At 35.9% G+C, this 16,542-nt stretch overlaps 1 protein-coding gene across 1 annotated transcript in view; it reads right to left on the bottom strand.

Moving 5' to 3' along the window:
- Nucleotides 1-603: 603 nt before the first annotated feature.
- Nucleotides 604-16,542, bottom strand: part of PDCL2 (phosducin like 2) — a 28,532-nt gene continuing 12,593 nt past the window's right edge. Inside the window, exons 4-6 of the mRNA XM_090267389.1 lie at nucleotides 13,910-14,053; nucleotides 4,984-5,192; nucleotides 604-761 (exon numbers count right to left, since the gene is read on the bottom strand). Coding sequence (XP_090123515.1) covers nucleotides 604-761; nucleotides 4,984-5,192; nucleotides 13,910-14,053 — 511 coding nt within the window. The remainder of the gene's footprint in view (nucleotides 762-4,983; nucleotides 5,193-13,909; nucleotides 14,054-16,542) is intronic.

The following is a 16,542-nucleotide window of genomic DNA, read 5'->3' as shown; positions in this document are numbered from 1 at the left end:
CACTTTTCTTTTTTGTTTTTGAGGTCATTCTGTTCTTTTCTGTCCCTTCCTGTTTTTCTGTTCTGGGTTGTTAGTTCTGTAACATATCAATAATAATAAGCGGATACTTTTCTTATGTCCTTTTTAGAATCTTTAAATTGCATTTTTATATTGAGTGGTTATGTTTTTTAATAGAAATTTCAAAGAAAAAGGATATGGTCATGAATTTAAGTATTGTCACTCAGGGCCCCTATATAATAGTCTTTAAAATTTATAAACATAAATTAAATAAAATTTCATGGTTCTCTTTTATTATTTTCATTCATAGGCCTCTTTTTGGAAGGGAGTAGGTAATACAGGGGACTTGTAATACCAGTGTTTTTGTCCAGCATGGGTCAGAAAAAGGATAAGCCAAAGAAAAATATTAAGAGTTCAGTATAAATACTGGTATTAAAAGAGACAATTTCTGAAACACCTGAAATATTGAAATGATGTCTAAGCTATAATTCTAACATAAAACTGAAAATAAAATAAATCTGTAAATTTTGTAATCTCTGACTATAAAGGCAGTGACAAAACATGCAGTACATTAACACTTCAAAACTATTTATTAACTATTTTCCTCTATTTGGTATCATCATTATCACTGTTTGAACTATTAGTGTCATCATAAATAAAAGTGTTTCTAATTGAAGATACCATCACATCTACAATGCCTTTTTTAGGGTTTTCTTCCAAATCAGTCTGTATTGCTCCAACTTCTGCTAGTTTCCATTCAAGTTCTGCAATAAATAACCCATCATTAAATTAATTAAAATATTAGAAAAACAAAAAGAATAATTTCTCATCTACATGAAACAGAAATTGACTAATATAATTATTGTGGAAAATTATTTAGAACTAGAAGACAATGAAAGTAAAACAGTATCAAAATATGTATTGGATACAGCAAAATTATACTTAAAGGAAAAATTATGGTTAAAATTTTTATTTTAAAGTGACTGAAAATAGTGGCTGAAAGGTTCAAATCAAGAAGCTAGGAAAAGAACAATAAAATAAACCCAAGAAAAGCAGAAAAATGGACATAATAAAGAAAAGACTTTAGCAAAAATAAGGAAGAAACTTTAGCAAAAATAAGGTGTGACTAATAGACACACCTCAGGCAAAAATGATAAGATAAGTAAAAAACAAATAATATCAAGAATTTACATGGGACTTAAGCAAAGTAAAGATTTTAAAGCTCTGAGGTTAGTTATGAAAAAAGTTATGCCAATTCATTTGAAAACTTTAATGGAAAATTTTCAAAAAAAATTATGAAATACCAAAATATAAACAAGAGAAAAAAACAAAAAGAACTGAATAATCAAAAATTCCCCAGCTCTGAAAATTCATCATTTTGTCAAACTTATTTCTAAGTACTATATAGATGAACAGAACATTGATTAGGAAAACTTTTTAAAATACACATATGAGGAAAATTAAAATATATATTAAATTACAAAATGCAATATATACATATTACATTTATGAGGAAAATTATAAAAAAAAATAAAAGAAGACAAAATAAATGACGAGATATATCTGATTCATGTACAGAAATATTCACTGTTATTAGGATATCACGTCTCCAACAATTAATCTAAGATATAATCAACTTAACTAATTCCAACATTTATATGAAATTTTGAAAAAGGCTTGACCTACTAGAGATAACTAGAGTGTTATAAAGCTAAAGTAATTAAGACGATGCTGTATTGATTTAGGGACAAGCAATTATACCAGTAGAACATAGTAGAGACTTCAGAAACAAAATGAAGCATTTTGAACCATAAAAAACAACAAAGGAAACATTAAAAATCAGTGGGTAAAACACCTCACACACATTAGGATGGTTACTATTAAAAAAAACAAACAGAAAATAACAGGTATTGGTGACAATTATGGAGAAATTGGAATTCTTGTACTCTGCTGATGGGAGTATAAAGTGGTGCAGCTGGTATGGAAAATAGTATGCTGTTGCTCAAAAAATTAAAATAGAATTACCATATAGTTTAGCAATTCTACTTCTAAGTGTATACCCAAAAGAATTGAAAACAGGGACTAGACTACTATGCTAAGTGAACTAAGCCAGTCAGTGAAAGACAAATATCAGATGATCTCACTTATATGTGGAATCTAATGAACAAAATAAACTAATGAACAAAATAGAAACATAGGTACAAATACACGGAACAGACTGACAGCTGTGGGAGAGGAGGAGAGAGGGGGGACTGGTTGAAAGAAGGTGAAGGGATTAGCCAAAAGACATATATGCATGCCCCATGGACACAAACAATGGTATGGAGATTGCCTGGGGTGGCGGTGGGGGGCTGGGTGGAGCTGGGCAAAGGAGGAAAAAGTGGGGACAACTGTAATAGCATAAACAAAAAAATATAATAAAAAAGTAAAACAGGGATTAGAACTGATTATTTGTACATCATGTTAATAGCAGCATTATATTCTCAATAGCCAAAGAATAGAAGCCCAAGCATCCATCAACACATAAAGGGGTAAACAAACTACACTATGGTATAAATATACAATGGAATATTAAAAAGCCTTAAAAAGAAAGGAAATTCTGACACATGCACAACATAAATAACCTTGAGGAAATTATGTGATGCGAAATAAGACAGTCACAGAAGGGCAGATGCTGTGTGATACACTTATACAAGGTACTGAGGGTAGTCAAATTCATAGAGTTAGGAAGTAGAATGGTAGTTAGTGGTCAGGGGCTAGAGCGAGAGGGGAATGGGGAGTTATTGTTTAGTTGGTATAGAGTTTAAGTTATACAAGATGAAAAGTGTAGAGATGGATAATTGTGGTGATAGCACAACAATATGAATGCATATGCCACTGAACTCTATACTTTCAAATGGTTAAATAACTTATTTATTAAAGTCCTGGATGTGTAAAGTACACCATGGTAACTACAGTTAACAATATTGCAATATATATTTTTAAATGTTCAAGATGATAAATTTCATATTGTGTATTTTATGACAATTAAAAATATTTAGTATACTAATTTTAAAAAGCATGGACCAGACACATATTATTCATGATAGTGATTGCCTCTAGGGAGGAAAAGAGGGGAATGGTACTGGGGATGGAAATATAGGTAACTTCAACTATATTTATCATGTTTATTTCAGCTATAAAAAAATAAATAGCTGAAGCAAACATGAGCAAATGTTCACATTTGTTATTTTTGGTTATTACATGAATGATTGCTATTGATATTGTTCTCTATTATTTAATTTTTTTTTAAATAAAGGAATAAGGTCTAAGCTGAAAAAACAGAGTGATTAAACAAAGAGAGGCCTTAAAAGACTAAAAGAAAGAAAGGGATAATTCTGGAACAATTAAAGTATTGGAGGTCTCAGTAAGGCCCAAAAACAGTTTTAAGGGAACAAGAGTGGATAAACTAGCTGTTAAAGACAATTCTTCACAATGGCTTTCACACAATGGTAAGAGAAAAAGATTTTTATAATACAAGAATAATGCAGTTCCAAGGAATGACTTGATGAAGGATATGGCCTTAGAACTAGGTCAGGAAGTAAAAATCATTAAAGAATGTAAAAATATAAAGTCCTGGGTTATGTATTATAAAAGGAAAATAATAAGAGGTATGGTCCTCATACTTGTTAGGAAGAGAAAACTCAAAGGGAACTAAGTAACTAACGTAATCAGATAGTATGTGTGTTACAGAAACAGGGGAGTCCAAAAATCCCCAGAGTTTGCGGCTGGGGGATGGGGAGAAGGAAGCAGCTTTCAGAATGCCTCCACATGCCTGAGGCTGGTGGCTGGTGTCTTTCATTACGCAAAACTGCTTGGATGCTTCCAAGGCCTCAGGTGGATGGGAGGAGTCTTGAACCAGGGGATGGTATGGAAAGCACACAGAGCCTACGTGGGGTTCTGTGAATGGTCAGAACTGTTGGCAACACCCACTGCGTCAGAGGACGCAGTCAGGGATATATAGGCAGCTGCGAACACTTTGGGGGTGGGGGGCGAGCTCTGGGGTTGTCTCCCTCGCTGGCAGGTGTTCGCAGGGGTGCTCTGGAGAAGGAGAGGAGATCCACTCGGTTTACAGAAAGAAGACAGTTTGCAAGGAGGCTGAGAATCCCAGCGGTTTTGTATTGAGAGCTGAAGGGCACCACAGCACAGAAAGGACCTCCCCAATCAGATTGAATGATTAGCAGCTGCTTGTAAAACTGAACTGTGTTTGGGAAGTAGGGAAACGGTGTTTCTGACCTTCCTAGAACTGGCTAGGTTTGGTAAGGGGGAGGCAAGGATATGTGTAACTGTTAAATAAACAATTTTCTTTTCACTCAACTGAACTATTAAGAGTTGTAATTCTGGCGGCGGGCAATCAGACCCCTAACTAAAGAGCCCATGCGTTTGTTTTCAATTGGAGCAGCCCAGGGGTTCTGTAACATGTGGTTAAGGGGTAAGTTGTATAGGGAACATATGCTATAGAAATTCAGTTGAGAACAGGAAGACAGATTTTGAACTGGATCAAAATGATATAATGGAATAAATGGAAAACTAAGTGACACATGAAGGAATAGGATTTGGAAGCAAAAATAAAGGAGAGTAGGGTATTTGGGGTACAGGGAAAGAGTATGAAACAGAGTATAAAGCAGTAAGTCTGGGGTGGTAGTAGAAGACCAGCCTGGCTGGTGCAGAAACTAGTAAGCATTGAGAAACATAGTTAGAAAAGTGGGCTGAAATTATCAGGCAGAGGATTCTAAATTTTTAATTTATTGAGACAAGGAACCAATAAGGATTTAAGCAAGTGGGTATTATGATAAGATTATTATTATAGGAAATTAATCTGGAGGCATACAAGAAGAGCTGGAAGAAAGGGAAGAATCTTATATTTTATGGATATAAATTATCATATTTATTTATGAAGTTTTCATCTGTTTTTTTACAAATAAATTTTAAAAAGAGCATCATTACCTTCTAGTTTGAGATTTATACCTCCACATTCTATAATTCCAATGAATTTGCCTTCTATTTGAGCATTTTTATAAACAAAAATTGTTGGTAAGCAAGTGTCATGGTAGTGTTGAATACAGCTGTTTACGATGGCTTTAACAAATTTAGTTTCTGGAAACTTTCTTGCTAGAAGACTAAGATGCTGATTAACCAGCAAACACATTGGTATGCTAAAAAGAGAAAGAGTACACACAATATCTCTTAAAAAAAAAACCCAAAGTACCCACCTCTGCTTAACAAAATAAATGAAACATCTTCATAACACAAATATATCTTTAGATGTTTTTAATAATAACTAAGAACATATCAATTGTCAGCTTCTATTGTTACTTTTACTAATGATAAATTGTAGAGACTTCTGATTTTCATTACAAACAACATTATAGCCTGGGAATAAAGCTAAACACATCTGATTTAACTTCAATTTAATCCAGCAAGTTCCTACTTTATGGGACATAGGAGAAAAAAATAAATGACACTCCCAGGGAATCCATGGAAGTTCAGAGTTGAAACAAAGGGATCCCAACCCTTGTCATCATTACAGGTTTATTTTCACATGAAATTGTCAATTCCACAATTCTTTATCTCAGACTTCTAATCATGATGGCAGCATAGGTAAAGGCAGTCACCTCCTTGCACAACCGTATCAAAATTACAACTAAATTATAGAACAACCATCACTCAGAACTGTCAGAAATTGAGTTGAGTGGAAGTATTACAACTACGAAATTAAAGAAAGCACATCCATGCAGACTGGTAAGAGCGGTGGAGACACAAGCTGGTCCCACACCAACTCACGGTAGATAAAAATTGGGAGGATTATTTCAGGAATGAGGAGTTCCAGCCCCATCCCAGGCCCCCCAGACCAGAGTTCCAGTGCCAGGAAGATAAATCTCCATAACTTCTAGCTGCAAAAACCAGTAGGGATTGAGTCAGTGGAAGAAACTTCTGGAGTCCCAAGCAGTTCCTCTTAAAGAATCCACACACCACTCACCTACTCAGACTCGCTCCCTCTGAGCTCCAGCACTGGGGTAGCAGCTTGAGAGACACCAGTGGCATACAGGGAGGAACTGAAGTGTCTGGCATCAGGGCAAGAGCTGGGGAAGAGCTTTCTCCAAGAAAGAAAGGCAGGCAAAGACCATTGTCTCTTTTCTGAACATTCCCACCACAGAATCACAGAGCTGGCAGGAGAGTGCTGAGACTCTATCAACCTGGCTAACACTGTTTGCCCCATCCTGGAGATCCCCTGAGGCTCTATTCTACCCATTTTACAGCTGTTAACTGGCAGTGGCTTTTCCATATAAATGAATTGTCTTGGCTCATTCTTCGCAACTTCCTAAATCCTTTCAAACAAGCAGCAGCTGGCCTCAGTGAGCCCTGCCCCCTCTTGCTAAGTGGTTCCAGAACCAGCACTAGCAGCAGCCAGCCTAGATTCACCGCTTGACTTTGCCTGGGAATCTCCAAATTCAACACATGTCGCAGCCATCTCAGATTGCTTCATAACTCATGCAGGGTAGCCCTGAGCAGAACGCAGGTGGAGGCTGACCTTGGCCTGCACCACCCCGGCAACCTCAGAGCCTGGTTACCCAGCTACAGACCATGCTGGGGCACCACCACTCTTCCCCTGCACAGCTGAACCTTCACAGAAGGTGAAGGTTGGTTGTCAGGGTCATAGCCAGTCCTTGCTGCTGACTAGCCTGGGTAAATCTCTCCCATTGGCCTGCCAAGAGCAATCAAGGCTCAACTACAAGAGGCGGGTGTACTAAACCCACATGAAGGGCACACCTTGAGTACCCAGCTTGGATGGATAGGGGCAGCTGTGCCACTGGACCCTACAGGATACCTACTACATTAGGTCACACTTCCAAGACAGGGAGTCATAGCAGCTCTACCTAATACATAGAAACAAACACAGGGAGGCTGCCAAATGAGGAGACAAAGAAACATAGCCCAAATGAAAGAACAGATCAAAACTTCAGAAAAAAACTAAACAAAATGGAGATAAGCAACCTATCAGATGCAGAGTTGAAAGCACTGGTTATAAGGATGCTCAAGGAACTTAGTGAGGACATGAACAACTTAAAAAAGATCCAGTCAAAAACAAAGGATACACTGAATTAAATAAAGAAAAATTTACAGGAAAACAACAGTGGAATGAATGAAGCCAAGAATCAAGTTAATGATTTGGAACATAAGGGAGAAAAAAAACAACCAATCAGAACAACAAGAAGAAAAAAGAATCTAAAGGAAGAGAATAGTGTAAGCAGCCTCTGTGACAACTTTAAGCATTCCATCATTCACATCATGGGAGTGCCAGAAGGAAAAGAGAAAGAGCAAGAAATTGGAAATGTATTTGAAAAATAATGAAAGAAAAATTCCATAATTTGTGAAGGAAATAGACATGCAACTCCAGGAAGCAGAGTTCCAAACAAGATGGAGGTAAGAGGCCATCTCCAAAACACAACATAATTAAAATGCCAAAAGTTAAAGATAAAGAGAGAATCTTAAAAGCAGCAAGAGAAAAGCAGTTAGTTACCTACAGGTGAGTTCCCATAAGACTGTCAGCTTATTTCTCAAAAGAAACTTTACAGGATAGAAGGAATTGGCAAGAAATATTCAATCTCATGAAAAGCAGGGACCTATAGCCAAGACCGATCTACCAGCAAAGATATCATTTATACTTGAAGGGCCAGGCAAGAGAAAACTAAAGGAATTCATCATCACCGAACCATTATTATATAAAATGTTAAAGGGACTTACTTAAGAGAAAGAAAAAGATCAAAACTGTGAACAATAAAATGGCAATAAACACACACCTATCAACAACTGAATCTAAAAAAACAAACTAAGCAAACAAGAAGAGCAAAGAGAGAATCGTGGATACAGAGAGGGTATTGATGGTTGCCAGATGGGGTGTTGGGGGGGGAATGGGTGAAGAGGCGAGGGGATTAAGAAGTACAAATAGGTAGTTACAGAATAGCCATGGGGATGTAAAGTACAGTATAGGAAATAGAGTAGACAAAGAACTTATGCATATTGCCCTGGACATGAACAATGGTGAGAAGGATTGTCTGAGGGAGTGGGGGCTACTGGGTGGAGGGGAGCAAAGGGTGAAAAGTTAGGACAATTGTAATAGCATAATCAATAAAATATAATTTTAAAAATATCCCTTATCTCGAACTTCCTTTAATATCTTGACTCTAACAAATATCACCCACACTTTTCTTTGACATTCAACTGCATGCCACATCCTGTTCTCCAAAATCCAGAAGTATTTATCATTAGAAATTTAAAATTGACTGGATGTATGACCAAACCCTGCAATTCCTCTGCTTCATCACTTAACTCCCATTACCTTCATTCTTTACTCTCTTTTCTCCCAGTCTATCATTCACTCACAACTTTATTAAAATGTTTCGTAGCTAGTCCTGCACTTTATCCCATAATCCTTCCGTTTCCCATGGGACACTACTCTGTTATCCTGCTTCCCTCTTTTCCTGTTTTCTCAATCTTTCCTTCTCCACTTTACATGAATACATTCAAGTCAGTAAATTTTTAAAAAGTCCCTTACAACTCTCTGTCCACTTCTACTACCCTCTCTCCTGTTCACAGCCCAGATGAAAAAGAAAATAAAATCTATATGTTCTTTCCCTTCCCTTCTGGAAAGGCCCTTTTATTTTGGTGTCTGTGATAATATTATATATTGGTTTCCTTTTACTTCTTTGACTGCCTTCTCCTATCAATGCCTCAAATGTTTATGTTCCTTGTAATTGTGTCCTGGACCCTCTTCTCAGCCCAGACACATTCTTTGGGTGATCTCATCCATTCTGATGTAAACAGCTAATGAACTTCATCTCCCCTCCTCTGTCAACAACAACAACATCTAACATTTCTTCTGTATTCTTTTAAATAAACCTAAATTTTATAGAACTGTAGCTTTCCTTTGTCTTTGGACTCATTTGCTCATCATTCACATGGGGCATATTTGAAACAGTGTATGAGAAGATAAAGATTAGTGTGAACTGTGAATCAAGGTTAGCTTCTTTGAACAAGCAAACAAAATTACTTTTTTCTCTTATACTGCTTTGTATGTCTTTCAAATATATATATATATAATGTTTAATTGGCCTCTTTCACAATACCGTAGAAGCATCCTATTCCCTTTTAGTGTTCTCAACTCCTAAAACCTGTCACACCCATAGCTGAAGCTCTCTTAACCGACTGACTCGTGCCAGAGCATGCTATATGCTCCAAGAAGGTACAGGCCTTTCTGGACTTTTGTGTGCTTTTTCCCTCTACACTTGTTTGTGCATTTTATTATAACTAACAAATAAATAAAAGTGGGACAAGAAAAATCATTGTAGTTCTTGTGAAGATCAAATGCATGCTTTAGAAAAACTAATAAAGGTTAGTTATTAAGTAAAAAATGTGGTTTAGTTGTGGGCCAAATTGTAAACGATCAGGGGAAAATACAGGTTTCTGCATTCAAGTTGCTTTGTATGTATTTAAGTTCTTGTTCCATTTAAACAAACCCTGATAATGGCAATCAACGGAAATGTGCTAAGTTCTGTTCAACGTTTGGGAGAGGAATCATAATATATTTGTTGTTTGGTTTTTCTTTACCAGTTTCTTGTTTTTACTCTCAATATGTTTTTGCTAAACTTATTTCACAAACTTTAAAGTCTCAACAAAGTGGGTACAGAAAACTTGTATTATATTTCAACATAATAAAGGCCATATATGACAAGCCCATAACTAACAGCTTACTCAATGAAGAGGAGGTGAAAGCCTTTCCTCTAAGATCGTGAGGAAGACAAGGATGTCCACTCTCGCCACTTTTATTCAACCATAGTATTGGAAGTCCAAACCAGAGCAATGAGGCAAGAAAAAGTGTAGCTTTCAAGGTTTATCTATGGTCTGGATTCTGCCTATCTCTCCAGCATTCCTCTCTGCCACTACCATATTACTTAAAGCATCCAAAGCAAGACAGTGTCTCTTGTTTCCGTACCTTTGTTCATGCTGCATACTCCATCTAAAATATCCAATTCAGCCTGTCTACTTCCTCCAACTCTGTAAATTTGGGGGATCTTTTAATATTTTTTGAGGCCAACACCAAGAATTATTTATGAGGTCTGTCTAGAAGGCATCCAGTCATGTAATATGAAAAATAGAGACATTTATTGAAGAGGATACAAGAGACAAGAAACATTGTACATAGGACAATGACGCCTCAGTCCCCTTGAAAGTAGGTACCTTGGGACCTCACACAGTTCTCCCAATCGCCATCAGCTACTCCATCATATTTTCCTGAATCTCATCAATGGTCCGAAATCTCTTCCCTTCCAAAGGTGATTTTAGTTTTGGGAAAAGCCAGAAGTTGCGGGTCACCAAACCTGGACTGTTAGGAGGCTGAGCCACCTGAGTGATTTGATGTTTCACCAAAAAAACTCTGCATGAGACGTGATGCGTGAGCAAGCATGTTGTCATGATGAGGCTGCCAATCACCAGCTGACCACAGCTGTGGCCTTCTGAATCATCCAAATAGTTCCCATTGAGGAACAAGCTTAATACAAAATCTGATGCAGGTTCATTGCTTTACTCAGTCATTTTGAAAGCAAAGGCCGCACAATACACATGCTCACTTCACAGTGTCTACCACTCCCACTGATAGTACAATGAAGTTATCATCGTTCACACATGCACCTTCCAGTCCACTCTCCTTGGCTGCCAGGTTACACTGATAGTGCACAAACCATTCTTATATTAACAATGGCTGGAAATTTTCTGGACAGACCTTTCCAGACAGAATTTTCCTTCCTTCCAGGATAGAACTTATTACTCCTTTTTCAGGGCCTTCACTCTACTCTATAGAATTCAATCATAGTACCTAAAAGCCCTTTTTAATACTACATTTAATTGTGTCTCTCTACTATACTGAAATTTCTTTAAAGGCAGATACAGATGTCTTATATATCTCCAGCACCTACAAAATCCTCAGAAATCCTCTTAATAGGTGATGTTATATATCAATTTATGGAACAAGTAGCTAAGAAAAACAAATTAAGTGATTATGCTTCATTTACATTTCAGTATACATATATATATATATATAATTTCTTTTGATAATTATAGACTTCTACAAATGTATACACTGCTTTATTTTAGTGACTGGCCTACTAAAAGTAATATTAGAAAAGTATATACTGCTTAATTTTTCCACACAACACAATGACATCAACTGACTTTAGGAAGTTTCCATTTAAAAAGGTGAAATGAATCCACTAGTATCTAATTTAGATTAATTTTATCATTGCAGTCAGAATGAGAGCTGAGTCAGTGGTATAACAGACCTTTCCAAGCTGGGTGGTGTGAATGGCAGAAGGCAGGGAGGCATTGGTGGCGGCAGTAAAAAGTATGGAATTCCGAGAGTACGGCATAACAGACTGTGGAAGAGAGTAGTTGCTTGAAGACAGTTATGAAAGCAGGTGTAAGAAAACAAATTTGGATTGGGGGTTCAGGGACCAGAATTAAACTCTGTAAGAATTATAAAATAAGAGACCTCTGATATCAGAAAACAAGTTAAGAGCCTAGTTATGGTATGCGAGGTTCAAAATATGCAGTTGAGAATAAGAATAATGTAGAAGTCCCCCCAAAGTCAGAATTTGGGCACAGGTATAAGATGGAGTAAAATGAGAAACAAAACTGAATTTAAGCTGAGCCACTAGACTCACTGACCCAGGGTTAATAGGATCCCTCTAAGGTACCCTAAGTAGGCTACACCTTCACATGGATAAAGAATGGGCCCCGTTCTATAAATTTGGTGGCAAAGAAATATTAAAATTCTAAAACATAAGAACCTAGTAAAAAAACAAACACCATCCCATAATTATAAAAAGCAGCCAGAAATATAAACTTAATAGTTATATTTCACTTTATAATATGGAAGTTATGAGTAAACTTGTTATTAAAAACTAGACTTTTATAAAGAATAACTTAACACAATTCTTTTCCATTTTACAAATTTGATTATAGATTAATTTTCTTAAAAATGTATGTTTTATACTGACACATGAATGAATCTTCTTAATGTCACAAAAAACGAATACCTCTGAGTTCACAAATATTTAAAATATTATAAAAAATGAATTCTTACTCTTTAAATTCATCAAAGCATATGACAGTTTGTAAAACCCTGAGACTAAAATGCATTCAATCTCTTCTATGAGTTATTGAAACTTATTGGTCAAAACTAGTAATTTATCTAGAAATAATCATTAAAATAATATTATACCAGGGTATGGTAGGTAATTCAGAACCAACATCTATTCTGCTTATCATAAGGGTCTTGGAAAAGACATTCAGTGTACACCTTCAGTATATAACATTTATGACATACAAATTCTAGTGTCGTAAATGTTGCTGTTTCACATATTTATTTGGGAAGAACCAAAATCAACAAATCTCCAAATTGGTTTAATCAGAGAAGTGGAATAGGAAAAATGGGAAATGATTATTTTTAAGACTTTAAACTACTAACCATTTATTTACTGAACATTTTAGTTACAGTAAAAATACTGTATTCTTTCGTGGGGTATGATTCCTATCAAAATTTGTCTAAGGAACTGGAAAGCTGGTAAACAGCAAGGCTTTAATTTGCATAAATTTCTCTGTACAGAATTTCTCTGAGGAACTGAAATGAGAAGACATTTTTTATTCAGAGAATGAACTAAGGATAATGAGGGCTATTGTCATGGCCTTTGTTTTGGATTGGCCTGAAGCCCAGACAGAGGACCTTGGACATAACACTAGAGGTGCTGTTTCTATGGGAGATTTATGAAGCTATGGGAGCTTACTGCCTCTTTTTGGCACAGAGTTGGGGAAAAGTCCACTCTTCCCAACTATCATTATACTAAACTGATGAGGCAGCGGGACATATGGATTATTAGTACAACTAGACACTCCAAAATTAACCATGTGGGGAGAACATGGGAATGCAAGGGAATTGTTCTGTTAAAATAGACAAGAGATATGATATACCCAAACGCACTGCCTGATACTTGATTGAATCCTGTTCCAAAATATATGTATTTGTAAGACATTTTGAAATCAGTTGGTGAAATATGAGTAAGGACTGGCTATTAGATGCTCTTAGGAATTATTGTTAATTTTGTTAGGTGAGAAAATGCAATTGTTATGTGAGAAAATGGTATTGTGGTTATATAGGAAAATGGCACTATGTTTTGAAAATGCATGCTGAAGTACTTGGGATAAAAGTGTCATGCTTGTGTAATTTACTTTGAAATGGTTCTGCAAATACACATACTCAAATGATATAAATACGGCAAAATGTTAACTATTGAATCTACCTGGCTAGTATTTAGAGGGTTCATTTTATCCTTATTTCTATTTTTCTATATGTTTGAAATTTTCCACAAGTTTCATTTATTATTTACTTAAATTTTTTAATATATTGATTTGAGAGAAGGAGAGAGAGACAGAAGGACATCGATTTGTTGTTCCACTTATTTATGCATTCATTGGTTGATTCCTCTATGTGCCCTGACCAGGATCGAACCTACAATCTTGGTGTATCAGGATGGTGCTCTAACCTACCGAGCTACTGGGACAAGGATCCCTAAATTTTATTTAAATTAACTGCCAAAGAATTCTTATTTTTTCCTAAAAAGTGTGACAAGTCTTTAAATTAGACAAGAAAATATATTAAAATACCTAATTTAATCCCTGAAGCCAATGACTCTATACATATATATATGTGTGTGTATATATACATATATTTCCTTTTTGTGAGTACTCTGTTATATGCTTTATAAACCCTTAAAACATTAATATTTTAACATTTTGCAAAAAAAAAAGTTATGGTAATTACCTCGATCTGTATAGATGAATTATAACCCATACATCTTTGTCTGCATTTGTGACTTCATTCACATACTGATTTCCAGATATTTCTCTTAACTCCCCAAATTTTTGCTTTTTATTAAGAGCTTTCCATTCCTGTAACCGCTTTTCTCTAATTAAAAAATGATATAAAATTAAATAAGAAAATTGTTATATTCTTAAGATCATTCCCATACACAGTAACAATTTAGCATTAGCTAGTACATATCAAACACTTTAACACATGACAGAGTAACTATTAATGGTACTATAACACCAATTTTTCTGTTTGTATGAGAGTTTGTGTTATTGTGGGTATTGCAAATAAAAGAAGTTAGCTACTAACTTTTAAATTTATTTTTACTTAATACTAGGTCTTAACCATAGCTAAAAAGTTTATTTAAACATTGAACCAACAAATTCTCACATACAGGTTAAATACTTAGTAAGGGAGAATGTACTCATATAATAATAATGGCTAACATTTACTGAGTGCTTATTATGTTGCCAGGCACTGTTTTAAGTGCATTACATTAACAAATCCTTGCAAAAACTTTATAAAGTTAATACTATTATTATCCCCATTTACGTGCTCTTAACTATCATGTTAAGTTGACCTTCAGTCCAAAGCCTTTGTGAAATGTATAATTACTTGTTATAAAATTTATTGCAGGTAGAGAGGTGGTAGAGAAGAATGACGAGTTTGAACTCTAAGGTCAGACTAAACTGGGTTTAAATACCAGATCCCACTTACTAGCAGCATGAAATTGGGCAAGTTATTTGATCTCTTTAAGCAGTTTTCCCAACTACAACGGGAAGACTACTACTACTTACTGCATGGGATTGCTGGAAATTAAATAATACAGCATATTTAAGTTTCTTAGGATGGTGCCTAGCACACAGTGAGCATTCCATGTTACCTAGTTGTTTATCTACTGGGAGCATTAAAATATTCTTAAACAACTCTCAGAATTTACATACTCTGATTCCGTTATTGAATGCTCGCATCCATGAAACAAATACAAATGGTTTCTGATGCATGTGCAAGTTTCTTAAAAATTACTGATTCTGTATCTCTGTTTTCTTTGTAGTGCTTCCTTTTCTGTGTATTAACTATATCTTCTTATTTTCTGCATTCCTGATGCTCTGGCATCTGGCGTCTTGCTGATCTTGGACAGACTGTCCCTCCCAGGTTTAGCTAGTTCTGAAAGATAGCAACCTCTTGCTGTAGAGCAAATTCCTCAAATGCAAAGCAACTAGTCCAGAGCCCAATCCCTCAATCACTTCCTCCATTAACCTGAGCCACTATCCCTGTCTGCCCTACTTGTCTCTGGGCCAGGTACCAGAAAAAATGTTAACTGTTGAATTTACCTGGCCAGTATTTAGGTTCATAGCAAAACTGAGTGGAAGGTAGAGAGATTTCTAATATGCTTCCTGCCCCGAGACATGCATGGTCTCCTCCATTATCAATATCCCCCACAAGAGTGGCATATTTGTTATTGTTGATAAACTTACATCGATACATCATAATCACCCAAAGTTCATACTGTACATCATACTTCATTCTTGGTGTTGTACATTCTATGAGTTTGGGAAAATACATGATGACATGTATCCATCATTATGGTATCATAGTGTATTTTCAATCCTGTAAAATTCTCTGTGCTTTGCCTATTTATTCCTCCCCCTTGTCAACCTTTGACAACCACTGATCTTTTCAGTGTCTCCATAGTTTTGCTTTTTCCAGATTGTTATATACTGGGATCATACAGTAGCCTTCTCAGATTGGTTTCATTCACTTATTCTTTCACAGCATGTATTTAAGTTTCCTCCAAGTCTTTTCATGAATAGGTCATTTCTCTTTAGTACTGAATAATATTCTATTATATGGATGTACCACAATTTATCCATCCATTCACCTACTGGAGGATATCCTGGTTACTTCCAAGTTTTGGCAGCTATGAATAGCACTACTATAAACAGCCATGAGCAGGTTTTTATGTGACCATAAATTTTTAACTCTTTTGTGTAAATACCAAGAGGCACAATAGCTGGATCACATGGTAAGAATGTTTAGTTTTAAAAGAAATGTTCAAACTGTTTTCCAAAAGCTGTGCATTTCCACCACCAATGAATCAGTTCCTGTTGCTTCACATCCTCTCTGGCATTTGGTGGTGTCAGTGTTCCAGACTTCAGCCATTCTCTTAGGTGTGTAGTGGTCTCTTGTTCTAATTTGCATTTTCCTAAAGACATAGCTATGCAGCATCTTTTCATATGCTTATTTGTTATCTGTATATCTTCTTTGATGAGGTGTCTGTTAAGGTCTTTGGCGCATTTTTTAATCAGATTGTTTTCTTATTGTTGAGTTTTTGGAGTTTTGTATGTCACAGATAACAGTCCTTTATCAAATGTGTCTTTTGCAATAATTTTCTCTGGTCTTTGCTAATGAAATCTGTTCCTAGACAGAACAGGTGTTACAGAGGTTTTCTGATCCTCAGAGGAGTTTGATACTAGGGCACAACTGGAACAGTAGTTTCATATTCAAACTAGCCAACCCTAAATCTGCTTACCCTGCTTAGTGTGCCTTTCCCACAAAAACCACAATGAAGGCTGGCTGGTGTC

The sequence above is a fragment of the Furipterus horrens genome, unplaced genomic scaffold (assembly GCF_987537825.1).
Source record: "Furipterus horrens unplaced genomic scaffold, mFurHor1.1.pri manual_scaffold_2, whole genome shotgun sequence".
NCBI lineage: Eukaryota > Metazoa > Chordata > Mammalia > Chiroptera > Furipteridae > Furipterus > Furipterus horrens.
The sequence above is the reverse complement of the archived record's forward strand: the minus strand, read 5'-3'. Positions and strand labels throughout refer to the sequence as shown.